Source organism: Pavona decussata, unplaced genomic scaffold (genome assembly GCF_977016875.1).
Source record: "Pavona decussata unplaced genomic scaffold, jaPavDecu1.1 SCAFFOLD_38, whole genome shotgun sequence".
In the NCBI taxonomy this organism is placed as follows: domain Eukaryota; kingdom Metazoa; phylum Cnidaria; class Anthozoa; order Scleractinia; family Agariciidae; genus Pavona; species Pavona decussata.
In genome coordinates this window covers 1,380,850-1,400,000 of record NW_028145460.1, presented here as the reverse complement: position 1 = coordinate 1,400,000, position 19,151 = coordinate 1,380,850, and the positions used below count along the sequence as shown (strand labels likewise).

Genomic DNA, 19,151 nt, shown 5'->3' with positions numbered 1-19,151 from the left:
CAAAAGGGACGTTTGTGAGTGTAGTGGAAACAATATAAAACTCAGTGAATGTCAAAGGGATATTTCCAGGCACGTGCAAGCCTACGGACTTGGTATAAACCGTGATGAAATCAGCGACGAAATGGATCTTATTCTTTGCCATGTAGGTAAATAAATGTAACATTTCACACGCGAATTTTTCATTCTCTTGTCACGCATAGTTTATCATAACTGAATTTGTAATTGCATTTTCACAGTCTAAAAAGCAATCTTTTTTTTTGGGGGGGGGGGGGGGGGCGTGGGTGCAGCTATTGTGTATCATGCGTTCAATTTTCACCCAAGCTTCAGTTCAGCTTCATTTCCTTTGTTTTTGTTTTCATTCGGTTATTCCGTTTTCTTCCTTTTTTGTTTTGGCTTTCTTCACCATTGCCATTGTGAAACAACCCCATTACAAGAGGATATCATTACACTTACATCCGGTGTTACATCCCATTACATTGTGTTACATCCGGTCAGCAGTCGTGCTTCTCGGACTTCCGGCCTATGCGTTCAGTTTATTCACCATTCTAGGCTTGTCGACTATTGCAATATCTGACTCGATTTTAGGTAAAGACGTTACTTTGGATTGTTCAAAGGCATGCATTTGCTTTGTACATTGATCTCGACACATTTACTTTACTTCCTGGTTGGATAATATCGATGAATTTAGGTGTTCGACGGCAGAAATCGCAAGTATCACGACCATGTTTTGGACCTTGTCAACTATTCTTTGTCAAGTGTATGCGGGCTACTTGTATCATCTTCTCTGGTCTGAAACACGGCAAACTGGATATTCGATGGGAGTAACTGTTAGTCTGCGCTAGATTTGGTAAAAAAAACGGAGCGTGCGAAGGAGAGACAATGGAGAGAACAACGCGACGAAAGCATCCTGAAGGAATTCCCAAAACCTTCAAGGTAGGTTTTGTATTAATTTATATTTCATCAAATTTGTTGGCCAAAACCTTATTTACTAAATGTAGGTAGCAGACAAGATGATAAAAGATACTTTTGAAGCTGATTTTCTCTCTCTAAAGCCTGTTTGAGCCAAATACTAGAGCTCTCAAAATTACCAATTTTGCAATTTTTTGCAATTTGTCCCAGGTGTCTTCTGCACCCATGGCCAGAATATAGTTTTCCCCAAATTGATTTTATGATATTTAGACACGTCAATATCTGCGTAATCTCTGCTGCTAATTTGGTTTATGTGGAAAGAGTACTTTCGGAGAAATTAGGAATATGGTTGTGCTTGTTTTTCCTACTTGTCTAAATGGCTGTCAGGGAACATAGTAAGACGAGCATTTTCTTCTTGTTTATAAAACCCAAATTATTGTAACGGCGAATTTTATAAACTGGAAGAGTGGTTCTACCATCTGTATGAATTTCATTTGAATTGGTTCTCATCCACCCGAGAACCAGACTCGTTTACTTTTACTTTTTGAGAATGGAACTTTTGCTCAAAACATGGTCTCAAGGCCGACGTCATCTAGTGCGGTTACCATGGCGACGATACATCTGCTGATCCAAATATGGCTGTTTTTGTTTATCCCTTAAGGTAACCTACCTCCACACAAAAATTGAAGGGGGGTTAAAATTTTTCATTTCCAAGTTTGCTTCACTTTCCTGGAGAATTGCTCTTAAAGCATTAAGTCAGCTGTAATCAGTGTTGTGACCCATAATGACAGCCATAATTACTCAAATGTGGGCTACAGCCTATTCACACAGCTGGAACGTAACCCAGTTTCTAGGGTATGAACTAACATGGAGTATTAATACCTAGAGTATGAATACTCCATCCTTGGATGTGATGCTAGACTCGATCATAGCATTGTAATCGCCAGTATTGTCTTCAGTTGAGAGCCATGCAGGCACTGCCCATTTGTCTATCTGGGTGGAGCTCTAGAAATGGTGTGGATCAAATTTTCTTGCCTAATGAAATACATGTAGCTCCAAACCAGGTTTGGACCATGAAGAATAATCACCGATTTAATTTAACAGTATCCCTTTTGATTCTAGGCACGGCATCTGTCACAGTCGCCGGATTGCTCGCTGCATTACGAATCACCAAGAACAAACTGGCAGATCACAAGTTTCTCTTTCAAGGTGCAGGAGAGGTGGGTAAAGGAAAACTCCAATTGTCCATTTTCCTCTTATAAACTATAAAGGTTGATGATGATTGGCTAAAACCATCATTATCACTATCTTGACTATCAAGTACCACCACCACCACTGTCATCATCGTCATTATCATCAATGATAGTAATCACTATCTTGGCTATCACCGCCACCACCACCACTGTCATCATCATCATCATCATCATCACCATCATCGTTATCGTTATATCCATCTCACTCCTTGCAAGTACAGTTGAAACTCTCTGAATGCATGGCCATCTGTATTTTGAATAAATACTTTGTAGATTTTGGCCATGGTACAGTTTGTACATGCTGATTTTTGTTGTCTCTAACCAGACCACTTATTTTAATTTATAGTTTAGACCTCTTGTTAGTAATATGATCAGCCACCTTGCTGATCTCTGCAGGTACCAGCTTGTACTGGCAAACTGGTGCTACATTTGATGTTAGGAGACTAAAGTTCACCATGTGCAAATTCTTCTAGTTGTGATCAAAGTCTAGTTTCCCCTTGGAAATAATATTTCGCACCTTGTCAGGCAGCATTCAGGTTACAGTAAATTGAGAAAAAAGGATTTTTAAAAGTAATAACCAGCAAATAATATGGCACTAAATTCCAAGAACCAATGTCAAAAATATTAATTTTTAGTTCTTCTAAAGGTCGAGTTACACACTACAACTTTTGCTTACCACTGTCGCATACGGTTTCTAGAATGTGCGCTGCTCGCATCATGCAAAAAGTCACACACAACTGTCGTCATTCAACATTGCCTATACCTACGATTATTGTTGGATTTTGAACATACACGTAAGCGAGTCGTAAGCCGTAAGCAAGTTGTAGGTTTGATTTACACGAAACAATTGGTGTCATAGGTCTGTTGTGAGCTTGTCGCATGCCACAAAGTTGTAGCTTGTAAATCGCCCTTAAGTGAACTGAGATTAGGATTATAAATTTATTATCGCTTCATTTGTTCACAGGCTGCTATTGGTATTGCTGACCTGCTTGTCCTGGCCATGATCAAAGAAGGATTATCACAGGAAGAAGCCAAGAGCAGAATATGGCTGGTGGATTCTAGAGGACTTGTCGTAAAGGTAGTCAAAAATTAAAATTACTTACTAGATAGTGCAGTCAACTCCTTTTATTGCGGACACCCTTGGAACCACAAATTAGGGTCCGTAATAGCGGGAATTTATTTCAGTCAAACATCTGTAATTTGTTTTTGCTAGGGATTTATGTACATGAATGTAGCTGCTGTCTGTATTATTGGGGTGTTCTTAATAGTGAGGCATCCGCAAGGCGAGAGTTGACTATAACAGTATATTCATTTAGACTGAGGTGACGTGTTTAAGTAATTATATGTTGAATTCTTTGTAACACCTGAACACAAACATGTTCAATATTACATGTATTTCATTGTTTTAATTAATCTTTTGCATTGTTTTTGATCATGCATGACCTTCCAATCTTAAGATGATCTTTCCTTTTACAGTCTACAGTAAAAACATAAAGCCTTTAATTCAGCTAAGAATACACTCATATTGTGCACTGGTGCATTTAACAATTGCACATATCTATACTGTAGTTAAGTCTTGCACAGATTACTACCAACAGATCTGAGCTCTATTTTACCACTGATACAGCTTGGATCTTAACAAAATTACAGTAAACTTAAATTACTTTTAAATCCTTTAAAAATTTTAACATTTTATTTCTTTTAAAGCAAAGTATTTTAAATTCTCTCTCAGGATCGTGCAGCTGGTGGTTTAAATGCCGAGAAGCTGAAATATGCTCACAAAACAAAGTACGTCAGTACCCTCACAGAAGTAGTAAAGACAATCAAGCCAACTGCCATCATTGGTAAGATTTTGTCTTTAAACGCAATAAGTTAATTGATGTCTTTGAAATGTCATTCCAAGATATTACAGGGTTTGTATGGGTCATGAAATCCTGGGACGTTATGGAGTTTCAGTGTTGTAAATTCCAACAAAAATACATTGTAAATAATATTATTAATAATGAAAAAAAAAAAATAAAAATATAGAAAAATATTGTAAATTACAGTCCTGGAAATCGTGGAAAATAAGGAGAAGTCGTGTGAGGTCATGGAAAATAAGATTTTTTCCATGAACATACTGTAGCAAAATTGTTGTCTCAATTTATGACAAATGACCTCGTATTCTGTCTACTTACACATTTTCTAAGACTAAGCTTATTACTTAAATGTATTTGTGCTACACAGTTAGCTGTCAAATCATACTACAGCTGTACCTGTGAGTGAACTTCTGAATAAGACTAAGCTTATTACTTAAATGTATTTGTGCTACACAGTTAGCTGTCAAATCATACTACAGCTGTACCTGTGAGTGAACTTCTGATTTGATGATGTATAATACTTAAATTGGCTATACAGTGTATAATAAATGCTTATAAATCAGCCAAAATTAATCATGACGGACCCAAACAGGAAGACATTTGTCTCTCTGTCATGGTGTTTAGGCCTGGCTGTAATATCTATCATGGCCTTGGGACAAATAATTTTCATCTGGCCCTCTCATTTCTTCAGTAAGCACACAGTATTATTCATTTTGTTGGATTTTTCGCAGGTGTTGCAGCAGTTCCTGGTGCATTTACTGAAGAGATTGTCAAGTCAATGGCTTCCTTTAATGACCAACCTGTCATCTTTGCTCTTAGCAACCCGACCTCCAAAGCTGAGTGCACCGCTGAACAAGCTTATACTTGGTCTAATGTAAGGGAGCACGCTATCTTTATTGTGCCAGTTTTTGTGATTCACACAGGGGTGTCACTAAATTATTAATTAAAGTAGCTCTGGAAAGGGAAATTTTAGCCAAGGAAACAGTTCTAATTTATTAATAGAAATGGTCTGTTTGGCTATCAACATGGGCAGTGCTCAGGAGGGCAATGCAACCTAATGTCAAAAAACAAATTCTCCTATCTTGTCCCCATACTTTCGTTATAAAATTACTGTGCAGACGTTATCAAAATATGAAGAAAATTCACCTTGGGTGTTCATATCCTTAATTCTCATGACCTCAGCGCTTGCATAAGCATTGACATTACAAGGAGATCCAAACACAAAGAACATATGAAAGCAGAATTACTGTAACCAAAATTAAATTGACCAATTTGACCTTTGTTTTCAGGGCAAGGCCGTGTTTGCCAGTGGTAGTCCCTTTTCTCCTGTGACCCTTCCTGATGGCCGTCATTTCATACCAGGGCAGGGAAACAATGCGTACATCTTTCCAGGTGTGGCCCTTGGTGTTATTGCCTGCAAAGCTCAGCATGTGACAGATGAGATGTTCCTTCTTGCTGCAGAGGTAAAGTTCTTGTAATGTTGAGATTTGAAGTTACCATATAGCATTTTATATTTTAACTGACCCAATTGTAGGGCTCTGGGCAAAACTATCATAAGTGGTGTTAGCTTTTTGTTCTGTGAAGGCCAGAAAAAATGGTGGAACGTTGTGTGCAATACTTTGCAGGATATGGATCCATCACAGACAATTTACTCCGAATATTTCTTTGAGTAGGAAAACAGAGAATGCATGCAGTGTTGCACACAACAACTTCTGGGGTGGACAGTTGGTGATACATACATGCTGTATTGCATGCAAGGTTGCACCGTGTGTTTTGTCCTTTTAAACATCTTGTGTTTCATAACTTACTTACAAGTCGAAATATTGATAAAATGAAAAAGCCAGACATGAGTGACATGTTCCTGCCACTAGAATGCAAAACCAAGGGCATAACTTCCTGATTATGCATAGTCATCTGATTTGCTCAGTTTTTGTTAAATCTCGGAAAAATGCGTGGTTGTCACCCAATTTTCTTTTTGGGTTTCAGTAGTTCTTGGTACAGTTAAGATCGTTTTCGTGTAGTCATAAACCGCACAAAAATTCCCTTGAACTAGTTGGTATCTTTCTTAACCTTTGAACGCCTAAGGTAAAACAACATTTTCTCCAGATCCAGGACTACAAACTCAATGTCCATGTATGATATACCATTTTAAAGCGACTCACGATTGTATAATTATGAGTAAGAAAAGTTATGGCTTTGAGGTAAATGGCCTTGAAACGAAAACATTTAAAAGTTCAGAAACGTCCCAATCCTTGTGTATATTAGATACTATACCTCTAAACTAAAGCTTATTTTGCAGTTCTCAACATGTTCATTAATGCGAAAGATGCTTGAAGGCCCACAACTTCCAGGAAAAAAAAGTTGTAGGGGTGGTCAACCATATCACATATGGGGGGGGGGGGGGGGGTTAAGTTTTTAAATGAGTTGATCTTCACAAGACCATCTTGGTGTCAACAATTCATAGAAATCTGTCAAATATTGAAAGAGTTATAGCATTATGCGCCAATTGGCACTCTTGGGGATTAAAGGGTTAGAAAAATAGAGGTTCTTGGACCACCCCGAGATACGCAAAACATACACTTGTGTGCGCAGTAGCAATTTAAGGAGGCTTTGTCTTTAAGCATTTTAAATTGACACGCATTTCATCTTTTACTCCAGTCTCTGGCCAATCAGGTGGCTGAATCACAGCTGGAGAAAGGCTGCTTGTTCCCGCCACTGTGTGATATCAGGGAAGTGTCATTTAAAGTGGCTGTCGATGTGGTGAAGCTTGCTTATACCAGTGGACTGGCCACAGTTCAACCCGAGCCCAAGGACAAAGAACAGTTAGTCAAAGATAACCTGTACTATCCTGATTACATGTCTTACATTCCAGCAACATACAACTGGCCAACTCAGTAATTTACCAAAAAAAAAAAAAAAAAAAAAAAAAAATTGACGACGACCTGGGCAAAAACTAATAACGATAACTGAATTATAATAAATTAATGAATACCGTTTGTAAAGGATTAGTGGGTGGGTGGTTGAAATTTTTGTTCGCTATAATGAGCACGTCGAGTGTTGATCACTGGTGCAATAACCAAGCAGGTTATTCGTAATGTGTTTGAACCTTAATGTAATATCAAAGCTTTACACAACCGCATGCGTTTTATTTTAGCGTTTGGGTAAGTGATTTCTAGAATTTTATCTTTTCGACGCTTTATCAGTTCTAAACTTTTTAACACATTCAAAGCACAGTATAGTTTTAGTTATTGTAATACGCAAACAGAGAAACCCGAACACTTAAAATTAATGCGAAGGAACTTGGGAATACACAATGTAAACATTTTAAGTCTTTTTTAAAATTAGGTAAATTGTATGATGATTTTCAGGAATTATTTAATCCTTATGGACAAAAAAATGGTTACACGTTTTGCAGAATGAATGATCCATTTCTATTGATGTAAATGCTTAATATATATTTACCAAAAAATAAATCAACCGTATTGAGTCTTGTTATTTGTTGAACAGGTTTTGTTCTTATAAAAGCTATGGGCCGGTTATTTAAATAGGGACCTGCAGGTTTGATCACGAGTACGAGATTGAGTACGAGTACGACTTTTCAAATCTAGTTTGCGTGGTTTAGATAACGGAACTGGTCAAAACTACTATACTCGAACAGGACCCACCAAACCACAAAATAGACAGTGGTCTCTGCCTGCACCCCCTCCCCCCCCCCCCCCCCCCTTCCTCAACTGCAAAAGATGGTGGCTTTATTGCATAGTCACTCCTCTTTCCAGCAATAAATATGACAAAACCTCACTGTCCTTCTTTATCTATCAATGCCGAGTCTTCAGTTGGTAGATGAATATATCTGTGTCAACTTTTACTGTGTTCAAATTTTAAAGCCAATAAAATTTTGTTGGTAATGTTCAGGAGATAGGTGGTGTCTTCGATAATCCCCCTACCTAAGACAAGGTATCTCCTCTTCGAACAAACTTGTTATGACCAGTTCTCTAACCACTTATAACATCGATCTTGTTTCTAGCGTCTCCGTATCTGCTGGTAACTGAAGCATTGAACAGAACGAAGTGAGTCGCATTTCTACGGACGATACTCGGATCACAATGCCCCTAATGAAGTTCAGACGGGATTTAACAAAACTGTAGCCTGCGAAGGCAGACGTATTTCCTGCTGTCGCTTCTCTCCGGTCGAGCCTGGAGAGAAGCGACAGCCGGAAATTCGTCTGCCTTCGCAGGCTAACAAAACTGTGGTCTAAACCGTTTTCAACCCTATTTAATAATAGTTGAAGGTTCTCTACTGCAAACATGCAGCGCTAGCGTGAAGCAAGCTTTTTAGTAGTGACTAGAAACACGTTAAGTAGTCCACTTACATATGACCCACGCACGACTTGCTCCTGTGTGCCCTTGTAGCTCTAGACTGCAAGCAGTCGTATCTTTTCCTCAGATCACGCGCGCAAAGAGACAGTAAAATTATGCACATTAGAAAAGTGAACGAGGAGGGATCGGGTGGGTTCGATTACCGCCGTGGTCAAAGAGTTTTTCTTTGCTCCGTGCAGTCTCTCATTTTCTTAGGACTAATTAACGCTCAGTGGGAAATTCATGGGTTCACTTAGCACTACTACATACACTGTAGACTTGCTTACAAGTCGAGCTTAGGGGGCGCAAAGCGCGATTGTCAGAGCTCGAGGGAGCGAGCGCGGAGCGCGAGCGAGCGAGAGCTCGCTTGCGCCAGGTCCACTCAATGAGAAGCAAGCGAGCGACTTTGAGTACACTGCAGAATTAATTTTCTGATTCATCACTTACACATGGGTCTGGCGGATCGAATTACACTTCGTTTAAATAAGTGGACTCTTGGCATTTTGTTGGGAAAATAGTATGAACTCTTTACAAGAAATAGAAAACATTTCCTGTTTCAACAACAACAACAATTTTATTCAATTAAACAAGTATCCGCAGGAAAACACTTGAGAACCAGCATATAGTTTTTGAGCTATTCGAGGCACGCCTAAGGAAGAAAACGATCATGAAATAAAGGAACGAAAAATAAAAAAAACCCACTCTGATTAGTTTATAACTGATAGATCAGCGGAGAATTAACTCTGTAGGGTATATTAAAGTGCTAAAGTGAATCCATGAATATTTCCACTGAGCGCTAGCCCTACTAAGGAAATGGGAGACGAGGCAAACAAAAAAATCTCAACCTCTCGTTCGATTCCCGCCGAGGTCGGAGATTATTTTCTTTGTCTCGTGCGATCTGCCATTTCCGCTTACTAGGGCTAACGCTCAGTGGGAAATTCATGGCTTCACTTTAGCACTTTAACATATGCTGCAGAGTCTGATTCATCATTTGTGTCCTTAGTGCTAGCGGCACAACAGCACAACACTGATTAGTTTATAGACTGTTATGATATCACGGAAATATTTGGGAGACTATAGGGAATTGTCTTGGAAACAGCTGTAGACCAAATCAGAAACTTTAGAGTTTCTGGTCAGAATGGATCAATTTTCATTGCAAAGTAACCTATTGAAGATTCTGTAGTCAAAAAATGCGTCTTTCAATCAAACACAAGGAGCGATCATTGTTAAACGTTATTTTCCAAAGGAAGTAAAGTGTACTACAAGGCCGCCCCGATGTAACGTGATAGAAATGAAATATTTTTGTCGAGTGCTCAAGTGACGACTACTGTCCTTATGGTTCTACTGGCTGGCTAACCTCGTGAGGGATATTTGGTTTGCGGGATTTGAACCCACGACCACTGGACTGAATCAATGAAGGCTCTAACCAATGAGCTACAAGGCCAGCTGGTACCATTTTTTATGAAACGGTACATGAAAGGGTCACCTTTTCTGTCAAAAATGGTAAATTGATGATGGAAAAAAGCTGTAAAGATGTAAAAGCTGATGGAAATACCGTGTCTAAATAAAGTTATCCTATCCTATCCTATCCTATCCTATTCTAAATTCAAGAGAAAGGGTTTGGACCGCAAACTAACTAACCCCTAACCCTTAGGTAACCCCCCCCCCCCCCCCCTTCCTTACACTCCCCCGTTCCTTTCCCAACCCGATAAAAACCACGGCGCCGAAGTTTACTTTTTCAAGTAAGACCAATTCCAAAGGTCTTCATGTCCTTTGTTCTATGAATAAAACCAACTTATCCAGAGGGCATTTTTGGTCCGGTGGCGTCACTTCAGGCCTTGCATGTATAGTGCATGACCCGTGCATCCCTCGGTCAGGTGCTCCTCGGTCCGCTGAAAACCGAATGAGTGGCAGAAACAAGACTCTTTCGGACAAAAGCTGCGAGATAAAATACTTCATAAAAAATATTCTTTGTCTATTGTTATACTAAGGTATAAAAGTTAAAATACGCCCAACGTGGGGCTCGAACCCACGACCCTGAGATTAAGAGTCTCATGCTCTACCGACTGAGCTAGCCGGGCGATGCTTGTTAGTAGCTGTTAAGCTTACCCTCTCTGAGAAATGACAACGTAAGAGAATTTGCCTCTGGCTCTGGCGCCGCTTTTTGTCAAATGTCTTTGCCAGGTCTTTGCTAACAGAAGAAATCTGCGTATCCGAAAAAAACAAAACCACAAAACAAACAAAACAAAAAAAAAACAAAAAAAAAACAAAAAAAAAAAAAACAAAAAAAAAAAAGAAAAGAAAAGAAAAGAAAAGAAAAGAAAGCCGAACATCCCTTTCGTACAAAATCGTCGTTTCCCGATGTTTCTCCGACAACTCGACTCACTAGCATGCAATGATTTGTGGGTTGGAGGAAGTCGCCATATTGGGTGTTTGAGAGGGTGGAAGTTATCCGTAGTATTTCTGAATTTGGTCATTTCCGAAGCATCCTAACAGCAACCAGAGGTAGAGTAAAAAGACTCTCGCCATTTCATCGACGGTGTTGGTTGATTTGGTAATCAACCATGCCGCTCATAAAGCGGTCCGTGGACCCGATCGAGCTCAGCCGTGGCAAGCTCGCGGACGGGCTGAAGAGTGAACTCGAAGCTGTGTCTGTAAACTCATTATGCGGGATAATGCGGCAACTTAGCAGCATTTCCAAACACGCCGAGGATCTTTTTGGAGAGTTATGTACCGAGACAAACCTTATCTTTCAGAGAACGAACTCCCTGCAGGAGAGAATTCAGAATTTGTCGCTGAAGGTTACCCAGTTAGATTCGAATGTGGAAGAGAGTAAGTGACCATTTACGCTTGTAGTAAACTTAAGCTTACATTATAAGACACGCATTCCTGAGCTAAATATATGAAATTGTTGTATAGATCAGGGCGAGACAAAAATATACACTCTTACTGTCTAGTCTGTATATCTTTAAAGTTGTTTTATGGTTTAAGGTCCATTATCTTGGTTGGATTTTAATATTGCTTTCATTTCAAGTAGGGTTTCAATGAATAACATAGATTGTTTTCATGTTCTTTTCACAAAAAGAGATCACAGTACGTGTCCGAAGTCAGAAATTCACAAATATAAATTTATGCGCCACTTGAAAGCTCGAAAATTATATTTTATAAAGTGCAACTGTTTATAATAACCTCTTTTATTTTCGATACTTGCATTTGCCCGCTGATGTAACGAAATTATTATGTTGATTTGCATGAAAATGTTGTTTGCCGAATGGTGTGATTGTTTAGAATAGTATCGTAACCACTGGCTTATGACTGAGTTAATTTGGCTGTAAATTACCTCACTATTTCTAGTGATTCTCTGTATCCTGAGTTAGGGGTGTAATAATTTTTTCAAAGCCATTGTGACCCCATACTAACCTGATTTTAAATCCCTGTGTTACACGATAAATCCTTTTAATAATGTCGTCAGTGGTGATTAAATATGATCACCACATGGCATCATTTGAGAAGTTAGTGAGAGATACAACCATTTTGAAGCAGGAAAATTTGATGGAGAATATTTTGTTTAAGTTTGTGTAGCTTTCAGTTTCATGGCAAGCTACCTATTTATTCAATTTGTTATTTTTATTTTCTTTTATTAATTTTGATTATTTATTTATTTATTTTTATTTTTTAATTGTAAACACCATATTTGTAATATGTTAACTTGAGTAACAAAGCACATTTGCATTTAAACAAGCTTTTTGCACATGTGATATGTGGATAAATAACGTTACTTACTTACTTAATTCTAAATCTAATCTAAATATCATTATGTCGGCAAAATCGTATGGGACATCACACCAACTCTTTTCAATTAAGCAATAACTTGTTGTACCTTATTTTAGGAGCATGCAGTAATGATTGTCTACAATCACCACTGGCGCTTTTCAGTTTATAGCCAAACTTTTCAGTTTAACTGTTTGAAATGTAAAATTAGTACGTATGGATGAAACAGAAATTTTCTGCGACAAACGGATAACCTTTGGATGTGCTCAAATTTTTCTGATCCAACCGATCAGGACAGGCATTACTGTTCCATTTGCACAAAATTTCCATTTCTATTTTGTTACCTTCTTGTGCCATCACCATCATCATTTTATTTGCCTTACTTAAAAAAAAAATCATTCAATTTACAACACAATGTAATGGCGAGGAGACCTCAAGAAACCACCAGGCTTATAAGAGAGGCCACCTCGGCTGATGTTTATAAATAGAAGATATGGTGCTGCGTAAGTGCGGCTTGGCCAATTCATGATCTTACGGATAAAAACTGCAACAATTTTTCCTTAAAGGTGAGAAAACTAGATGAAGAAGTTATTATTACTTCTTCATCTAGTTTTTTCACCTTTAAGGAAAAAATGTTGCAGTTTATTACTTATTCATCTAGTTTTTTCACCTTTAAGGAAAAAATGTTGCAGTTTTTATCTGTAAGATCATGAATTGACCAAGCTGAACTTACACAGTACCATATTTTCTATTTATTAATCAATTTTTGTTATTGGGAGAGAGTTCCAGATTTTTGGCCATCATTGTGCCATGGCCAGCACATATGTTTGTTTTTTGTTATCTACCAATGAGATTGCAAGCTTTGAATGAATGGAAAAAAAGCTGTTCCATTTGACTTGGAAAGATTCTGAAATTTCCAACCTAAAATTTGGGCTAAATGGGAAGTGTCCCAGATGTGAAGACATTATATAGACATTGATAATCAGTAATAATAATAATAATAATAATAATAATAATAATAATAATAATAATAATAATAATAATAATAATAATAATAATAATAATAATAATTTTTTTTATGAGAATATTTTATTAGAGTTAGTATTTACAAGAAACAGTAACAGTAAACTATACAAAGTACATATAAACAGTAGCGTTTTGCAAGATATTCTGAAGTATATACGTAAGTAACAATAGATTTTATGTGTGGTACATATGTATATTATCATACTTACAAGGGAAAGAAAAAAAACAAGTAACGACAAAAATAAAGTGTTTAAAGAAAAAAATAATAATTACAAAAAATTCCATATATTTCAGTGAATTTAGTAAGTTTGTTGTTTTGAATAGCAATTTCTCTTTGTATATTAACTTTTTCCATTAAGAGTGACAGAAAACTGTCGAAACATAGTTTTTCATCGTGTAAGCATTTGCAATATATGGAGAATTTCGTGATAAGGAGTGTGTAGTTTAAAGTGTACATGTGCATCTTATTGTCAAAAATTCCATATAAAATCATGCTGTTTGATAATGTGATATTTTCCTTAGTTTTACTGGACCACCAGTTTTGAAATAAATTCCAAAAAAAAAAAATAATAATAATAAATTAATAATAATAATAATAATAATAATAATAATAATAATGATAATAATAATAATATTAATAATAACAAAATATTTATATAGCGCCAGTATCCTTGCAGTTCAAAGGTGCTAAATACAAGAACAACTTAACAAAAAAGTTAACTCAAAAGTTATTAAAATGCTTTTTTAAAAAGAAAAGTTTTAGGTTTATTTTTAAAAAGGGCAGTCAAGAACTGTTCCTTATATCAGATGGCAGCACATTCCAAAGTGAGGGGGCTGCCATGGAGAAAGATCTTGTGCCGTAAGTTATCAAATTTAAAGGTGGAATAAAAAGGTTTTCTGATGATGAGCATAGCTGACAAGATGGAGTGTATGGCATTAGAAAAATCACAAATGTACGAAGGTGCCAGATTGTTTAAAGCCTTGCATGTGATAAGTAGAATTTTAAAGATACAATAATAAAAATTAACATCTAGTTTTACATGTATTGGCAATTAATAAGAATTGATACATGGCAGTCAAAAAGTTGTGAGTTCAAAGGGTATTGATTGCCAACAGAACTCAGTAATTTTTCATCAACCACTGATCCAGGAATTTCTATTAGAGGGTCCAAATATTAATTTTGTCAGTTGCCACCGAAAATTGTCTTACAGTTGTATCTTATCTCCCAGTTATCATTGTTTTTACAAAACTAATTTCTGCCTATCATTGCACTCAATTTGCATTAAAGATTACTGCCAAGCAGTAAATTTTACCAGGGATCCACTTGTCAAAGTTCTGATAATGTACTGGGCTTGTGAAGTATTTTATGTTATACAACCTTAACTCCCTCATCCAGTACTGCCTTTAACAGTAAAACATGCACCATCCACTGAACTACTTTTAAAGGGGTACTTAATCTTGCAGTTTAGTCCAAAATGTTGGATGTCCAAGCAACTTTTTAAAATGTCAAAAAACTCAGGATACATGTACATCCCTGCTAGGAGACAAAAGAACACTTCCGGTTCTGTGTACTGACTTAAATCTAACCAAAGTTTTGTATTCAATCTTCAGTTTCCTTACAAGACATAAACATGCGGAAAGCATTCAAGTGCACCATAGTTACAGATCAGCAGGTTCTTGCTAGCAGTACTCTGCCATCGGCAATGAAGGAGAGATATCAATCCTGTGACAAACCACCGCGGCTTCAAGAGATGAATCCTTACAGAGATGACAATAAAGACGCCCTAAAGTTTTACACAGATCCTACATATTTCTTTGAGCTTTGGTGTGAAGAGATGAGAAAAGAAACAGAAAAGAAAAAGAGAAAAAGGGTAAGTACAAATGACTTCTTTTCTATCTGGAATATAAAATATTGGTTCCTCTTTCATTTCTTTCTGGAGAGGAATACTGGATTCAACTTCTTGGTATATCTTGCGTAGTGGTAAGAGCACTCACCCCCCACCAATGTGGTCCGCCTTCGAATGCAGACTCAGCATCACATATGTATGTGGGTTGAGTTTGTTGGTGGTTCTTGTCCTTGCTATGAGAGTTTTTTCTCCGGTAACTCCGGTTTTCCCCTCTCCTCAAAAACCAACATCTCTAAATTCTAATTTGATGTAGAAAGTGTCCCCAATTAGTGCTCTATACTTAGTGCATTGACATTCAAGTAAAGTGTTTAGCAATTGCAATGTGACCACGCATAAATTCTGATTGGCAAAATTTCTTCGATATTGACAAATCAAGGTTAGCTTATTTTAAGTGTCAGTGGGGGTTGGGGGAGGGGGCATGTTAAATAAATCAGGTTTCCTTTTCTCCTCCTTCTCCGTTAGAAAATAAAAATCTGATGACAGATGACTACACTAGTGGGAGGTGTGTCCTTTCACCTCTGTGCCATCCCTGTCCCCTGTAACACAGGCAAATATTGCTTGAAAATAGCTTTCACTTGAATGTCTCACTTGGGTTCTTAAAGGGGAAGTCTTATGGGGCTTTTGACCTGTTTGGTTAAAAATGGTGAAGTAAGACCTTCACATAGCTAAATCAAAGGCTCCTGTGAGCCAACTCGTGAATGCAGATGACACATAGTAATTGAAATTTAGACGGCTACGGAAACTTCCTCAGAAGCTAAAAGAATATCTTTGCCCGATTATGTAATGAAAAATGACCATTCTTGTACTATTAAAATGATTGTCAAATTATTCTGTACAGATTGAATAAGCCGATTATTCTGATGCGCCGATTAAAAAAAATCACGTGTTTTTTATATTCAAAGTTCATAGGAGCACGCCATGTGCAGCTACGTCATGCAAATTCGTGTCCCCGATAGTCCGGGGCTACTGGATTTCGCGATCTAACCATCACTTGCCCAATGGGCAAGTGAAGTTTTTTTGGGAATTAAAATTACAAAATTACTGTAGGGCAAGCCGATCTCACAAAGGGAAATATGTTCAACAAAGTATCGCATTACATTTCATGCCCGACATAAATGCGTGAAATTTTTCCTTTGGAGTTCAGTCCACGCAATCCTCAAGTAAAAATAATGAACTATGACAAGCTCTTGCTAAATAAGAATTATTTATCGACCGCGTCCTTTTGCTTTCCCATAAATTTCCAGTTGTAAATTTCGAAAATGAAACATTTTTTCCCTGTGAAACCTCTATGAAAGCTGACAAGATCTTAAAGTGTTCATTTCACCAGAAATTTGCATAATTTTGTTTACGACGTCAATGATGCGTGACATGGCACGTTCCACTTTCGCGTGAAAACTGACAAATTAAATTATTTTTAATTAAATTATTTCTAAATTAAATTATTTTTAATTCTTAAAAGAAACCACACTTTGTAGAAAAAAACGAAAAAAACCTATAACTTTGCTCAGATTCAACGAAAAATCTCCATTCTTACACTGAAATGATTGTCAAATTATTCTCTACAGAATGAATGAGAGAATTCTGACGCGTCGTGAAAAAAAATTTTCACGTTTTTTTTTTTCACTAATTGAGTTTACGACCCCGGACTTTCTGAAAAACTGAAAAAACTTGTAACTTTGCTCAGCTTGAACGAAAAATCTCCATTCTTGCACTAAATGATCGTCAAATTATTCTCTACATATTGAATAAGAATTTCCTGATGCGCCGTGAACAATAAATGTTCGCGTGTTTTTCCCACTAATTGAATTTGAAACTCACTCACTGCGCACGCCCGAAAGTTAACGACAAAACCGACCGACCGACCAAGTCAAAAGCCAGCTATCGCTATAACTCGTTCATTGCGCATGCGCGCATTCACGAGTTAAAAACAATTATTTTAGAAGAACGAGAGAAGAGAAATCAACTCAATTCTTGAAAAGAACAACTCGTGATCTGTTCTAGCACATTTTGAAAACAAAAATGTGAGAACTTGAAAAACGTTGGCCCAACATTTTTCAAGTTTCAATCCATTCCAACCTACTCTGTCTCTAGCCAGAGGCACTAATGGACAGTTTTATTACACTAGGGTGATTTTATAACAAAACTAGATAATTATTTTATGTTTCTGTTGACAGACAAACATTTTTGGGTTTTGAAATGACATCAAATTCGCGTGATACTTCCCCTTTAAAAATTAGGGTCACTTCCTTATGATTTGACTGTGAGAGTGAGAAGGCCAATGCGATATTCTCTGTTAACCAGGATGCTTTTGTTTTCAGAGAGCTGGTCGGGTGCGAGCAGCAACTGGCGATAGGAAACCAGTAAAGGCAATTAAGAAAAAAGTGTATTGTGCACAAGGAGAGGAGTTCAAAGGCATGGCTACCGGTACATCACCGACGTCTGTTACAGAAGAGAGTGGCAATGCAGATGGCCATCACGTTGAACACTCTAAACAACAAAATGGTGGTATCCCTGATGGGGGTGTGCCCAACCATGTTATAGAACCTGAGGGAAAAGGAAAATCAGGTTCCCCAGCAACACGGCGACAGTCTAGAAGGTATACCAACCAAAATGTTAATCGACCAAACGTAGCACCGCCACCCCCTCCAGTCCCTTCAATGGAAAAATTAGTATCTCCTCCTCGTAGCGATTCTGTTTCATCTCGCGGGGTTCCAGTGCTACCAACAATGCCAAACCCTGCGGTACCAGCTCCACCTCCCCCTCCGCCCCCTCCTCCCTTGCCTGGTCAGGGAGGAATGGGGGCACTTAAGCAAGGTGCATCACAGTCTTCTGTGGGATCTCAGCCAACTGTCTCGCCGTCGTCAACATCACTGACAACCTCCACGTCAGAGTCAAGCATAAGTATCCAAAGTGGCGATACACCCTTACCCCCTAAGGAACAAGTTGATGCTAGAAGTGACTTGTTGTCGGCAATTAGGCGGGGCATGGAGTTGCGGAAAGTGCAGGTACAGGAGGCTCGGAAGGAGCCTGAATCAAATGGCTTTGGGGATGTAGCAAGCATCTTGGCTCGTCGTATTGCTGTAGAGTACTCTTCAAGTGAAGATGAGAGCGAGGCAGGATCAGAATGGTCTGATGGAGAAGATGACTGAATATTTTCTACTGATTTCACACTTTTTGACCGCATTTATAACAAAAAAACCCCTGGTAATTCTGGATAAACTGGTTTGTAGATCATGGACTGTCGTGCCAGCTTTTCAGCATTTTTATACAGGTACATATATTCCACGTGAAATAATGATACTTACTGGTGGAAAAAACTAGTTTGTGGGTTTTGTATCACTTTTTTACAGAAGCATACGCCCAAAGGAATGTACAGAAAGGTGCTATACTTTTTCAGTAAATGGTTGAAAATGACAAAAATTGTTAGTACATTCACTGTATAAAAGGAGCTGTTGTCCAGTAATACCGTGGTTAGTACTTCTGTAATACTGGTATTTGTTATTGTATTGGTCAACATGTAAAATTAACGTGGAACGATAGGCCGTTATCAGTTAAGACCTAAAGGGAAAAGACCCTTCTCCAAAATGGCGGCAACAGATTGGAATGAGTTAAAATTGAACTGAATGAAAAACTGATACCAACACTGGAAAGAGCACCTTTACAGTCTTTTAATTAGTAACCTTGCAAAGTTTCAGCATATTAGGTGTTATATTAGCTTAGGAAATGTAAGATGAAATTAACAAATTTACAGAAGTTCATATGACTGGGGGTATACGTCATACCCCCAGTCATGCAAACGTCTGTAAATTTTTCATTTTTCAACTTACATTTTCTCAGCTGACATTTAATCTGATATGCTGAAACTTTGTAGGGTTACTAAAGTAAAAGTGCTCTTTCTAGTGCTGGTATACGTTTTTAATTTTAACTTGTTTGAATTTTCAGCTGCCGTTTTGGAGAAGGGTCTATTACTAGTTTCTCGTTTTTTAAAGGACTGAAAAACTTGTTCTAAGTGGTTCTTTTGTGAGTGCATTGAAACTCTATTAACAAAGAAACTGGCATTTTGAAAACTGA

General features: G+C 37.7%; 2 protein-coding genes and 1 non-coding gene across 5 annotated transcripts in view; 2 read left to right on the top strand and 1 right to left on the bottom strand.

Moving 5' to 3' along the window:
• Positions 1-7,516, top strand: part of LOC146483498 (NADP-dependent malic enzyme-like) — a 20,612-nt gene extending 13,096 nt beyond the window's left edge. For all 3 annotated transcript variants that reach the window (XM_085105669.1, XM_085105670.1, XM_085105668.1), the window contains exons 7-12: positions 2,032-2,129; positions 3,127-3,240; positions 3,895-4,006; positions 4,753-4,895; positions 5,311-5,484; positions 6,680-7,516. In XM_085105669.1, coding sequence (XP_084961795.1) covers positions 2,032-2,129; positions 3,127-3,240; positions 3,895-4,006; positions 4,753-4,895; positions 5,311-5,484; positions 6,680-6,919 — 881 coding nt within the window. In that variant the 3' untranslated portion in view covers positions 6,920-7,516. The remainder of the gene's footprint in view (positions 1-2,031; positions 2,130-3,126; positions 3,241-3,894; positions 4,007-4,752; positions 4,896-5,310; positions 5,485-6,679) is intronic.
• A 2,868-nt stretch (positions 7,517-10,384) lies between these two features.
• Trnak-cuu (transfer RNA lysine (anticodon CUU)) lies at positions 10,385-10,457 on the bottom strand. The gene has a single exon. It is a non-coding gene; the product is annotated as a tRNA-Lys (tRNA).
• A 331-nt stretch (positions 10,458-10,788) lies between these two features.
• On the top strand, positions 10,789-19,151 carry LOC146483496 (actin-binding protein WASF3-like). The gene is made up of 3 exons (XM_085105681.1): positions 10,789-11,208; positions 14,785-15,044; positions 17,399-19,151. Exons 1-3 carry the CDS (start codon positions 10,941-10,943, stop codon positions 18,227-18,229), a joined length of 1,359 nt encoding a protein of 452 aa, XP_084961807.1. The 5' UTR covers positions 10,789-10,940; the 3' UTR covers positions 18,230-19,151.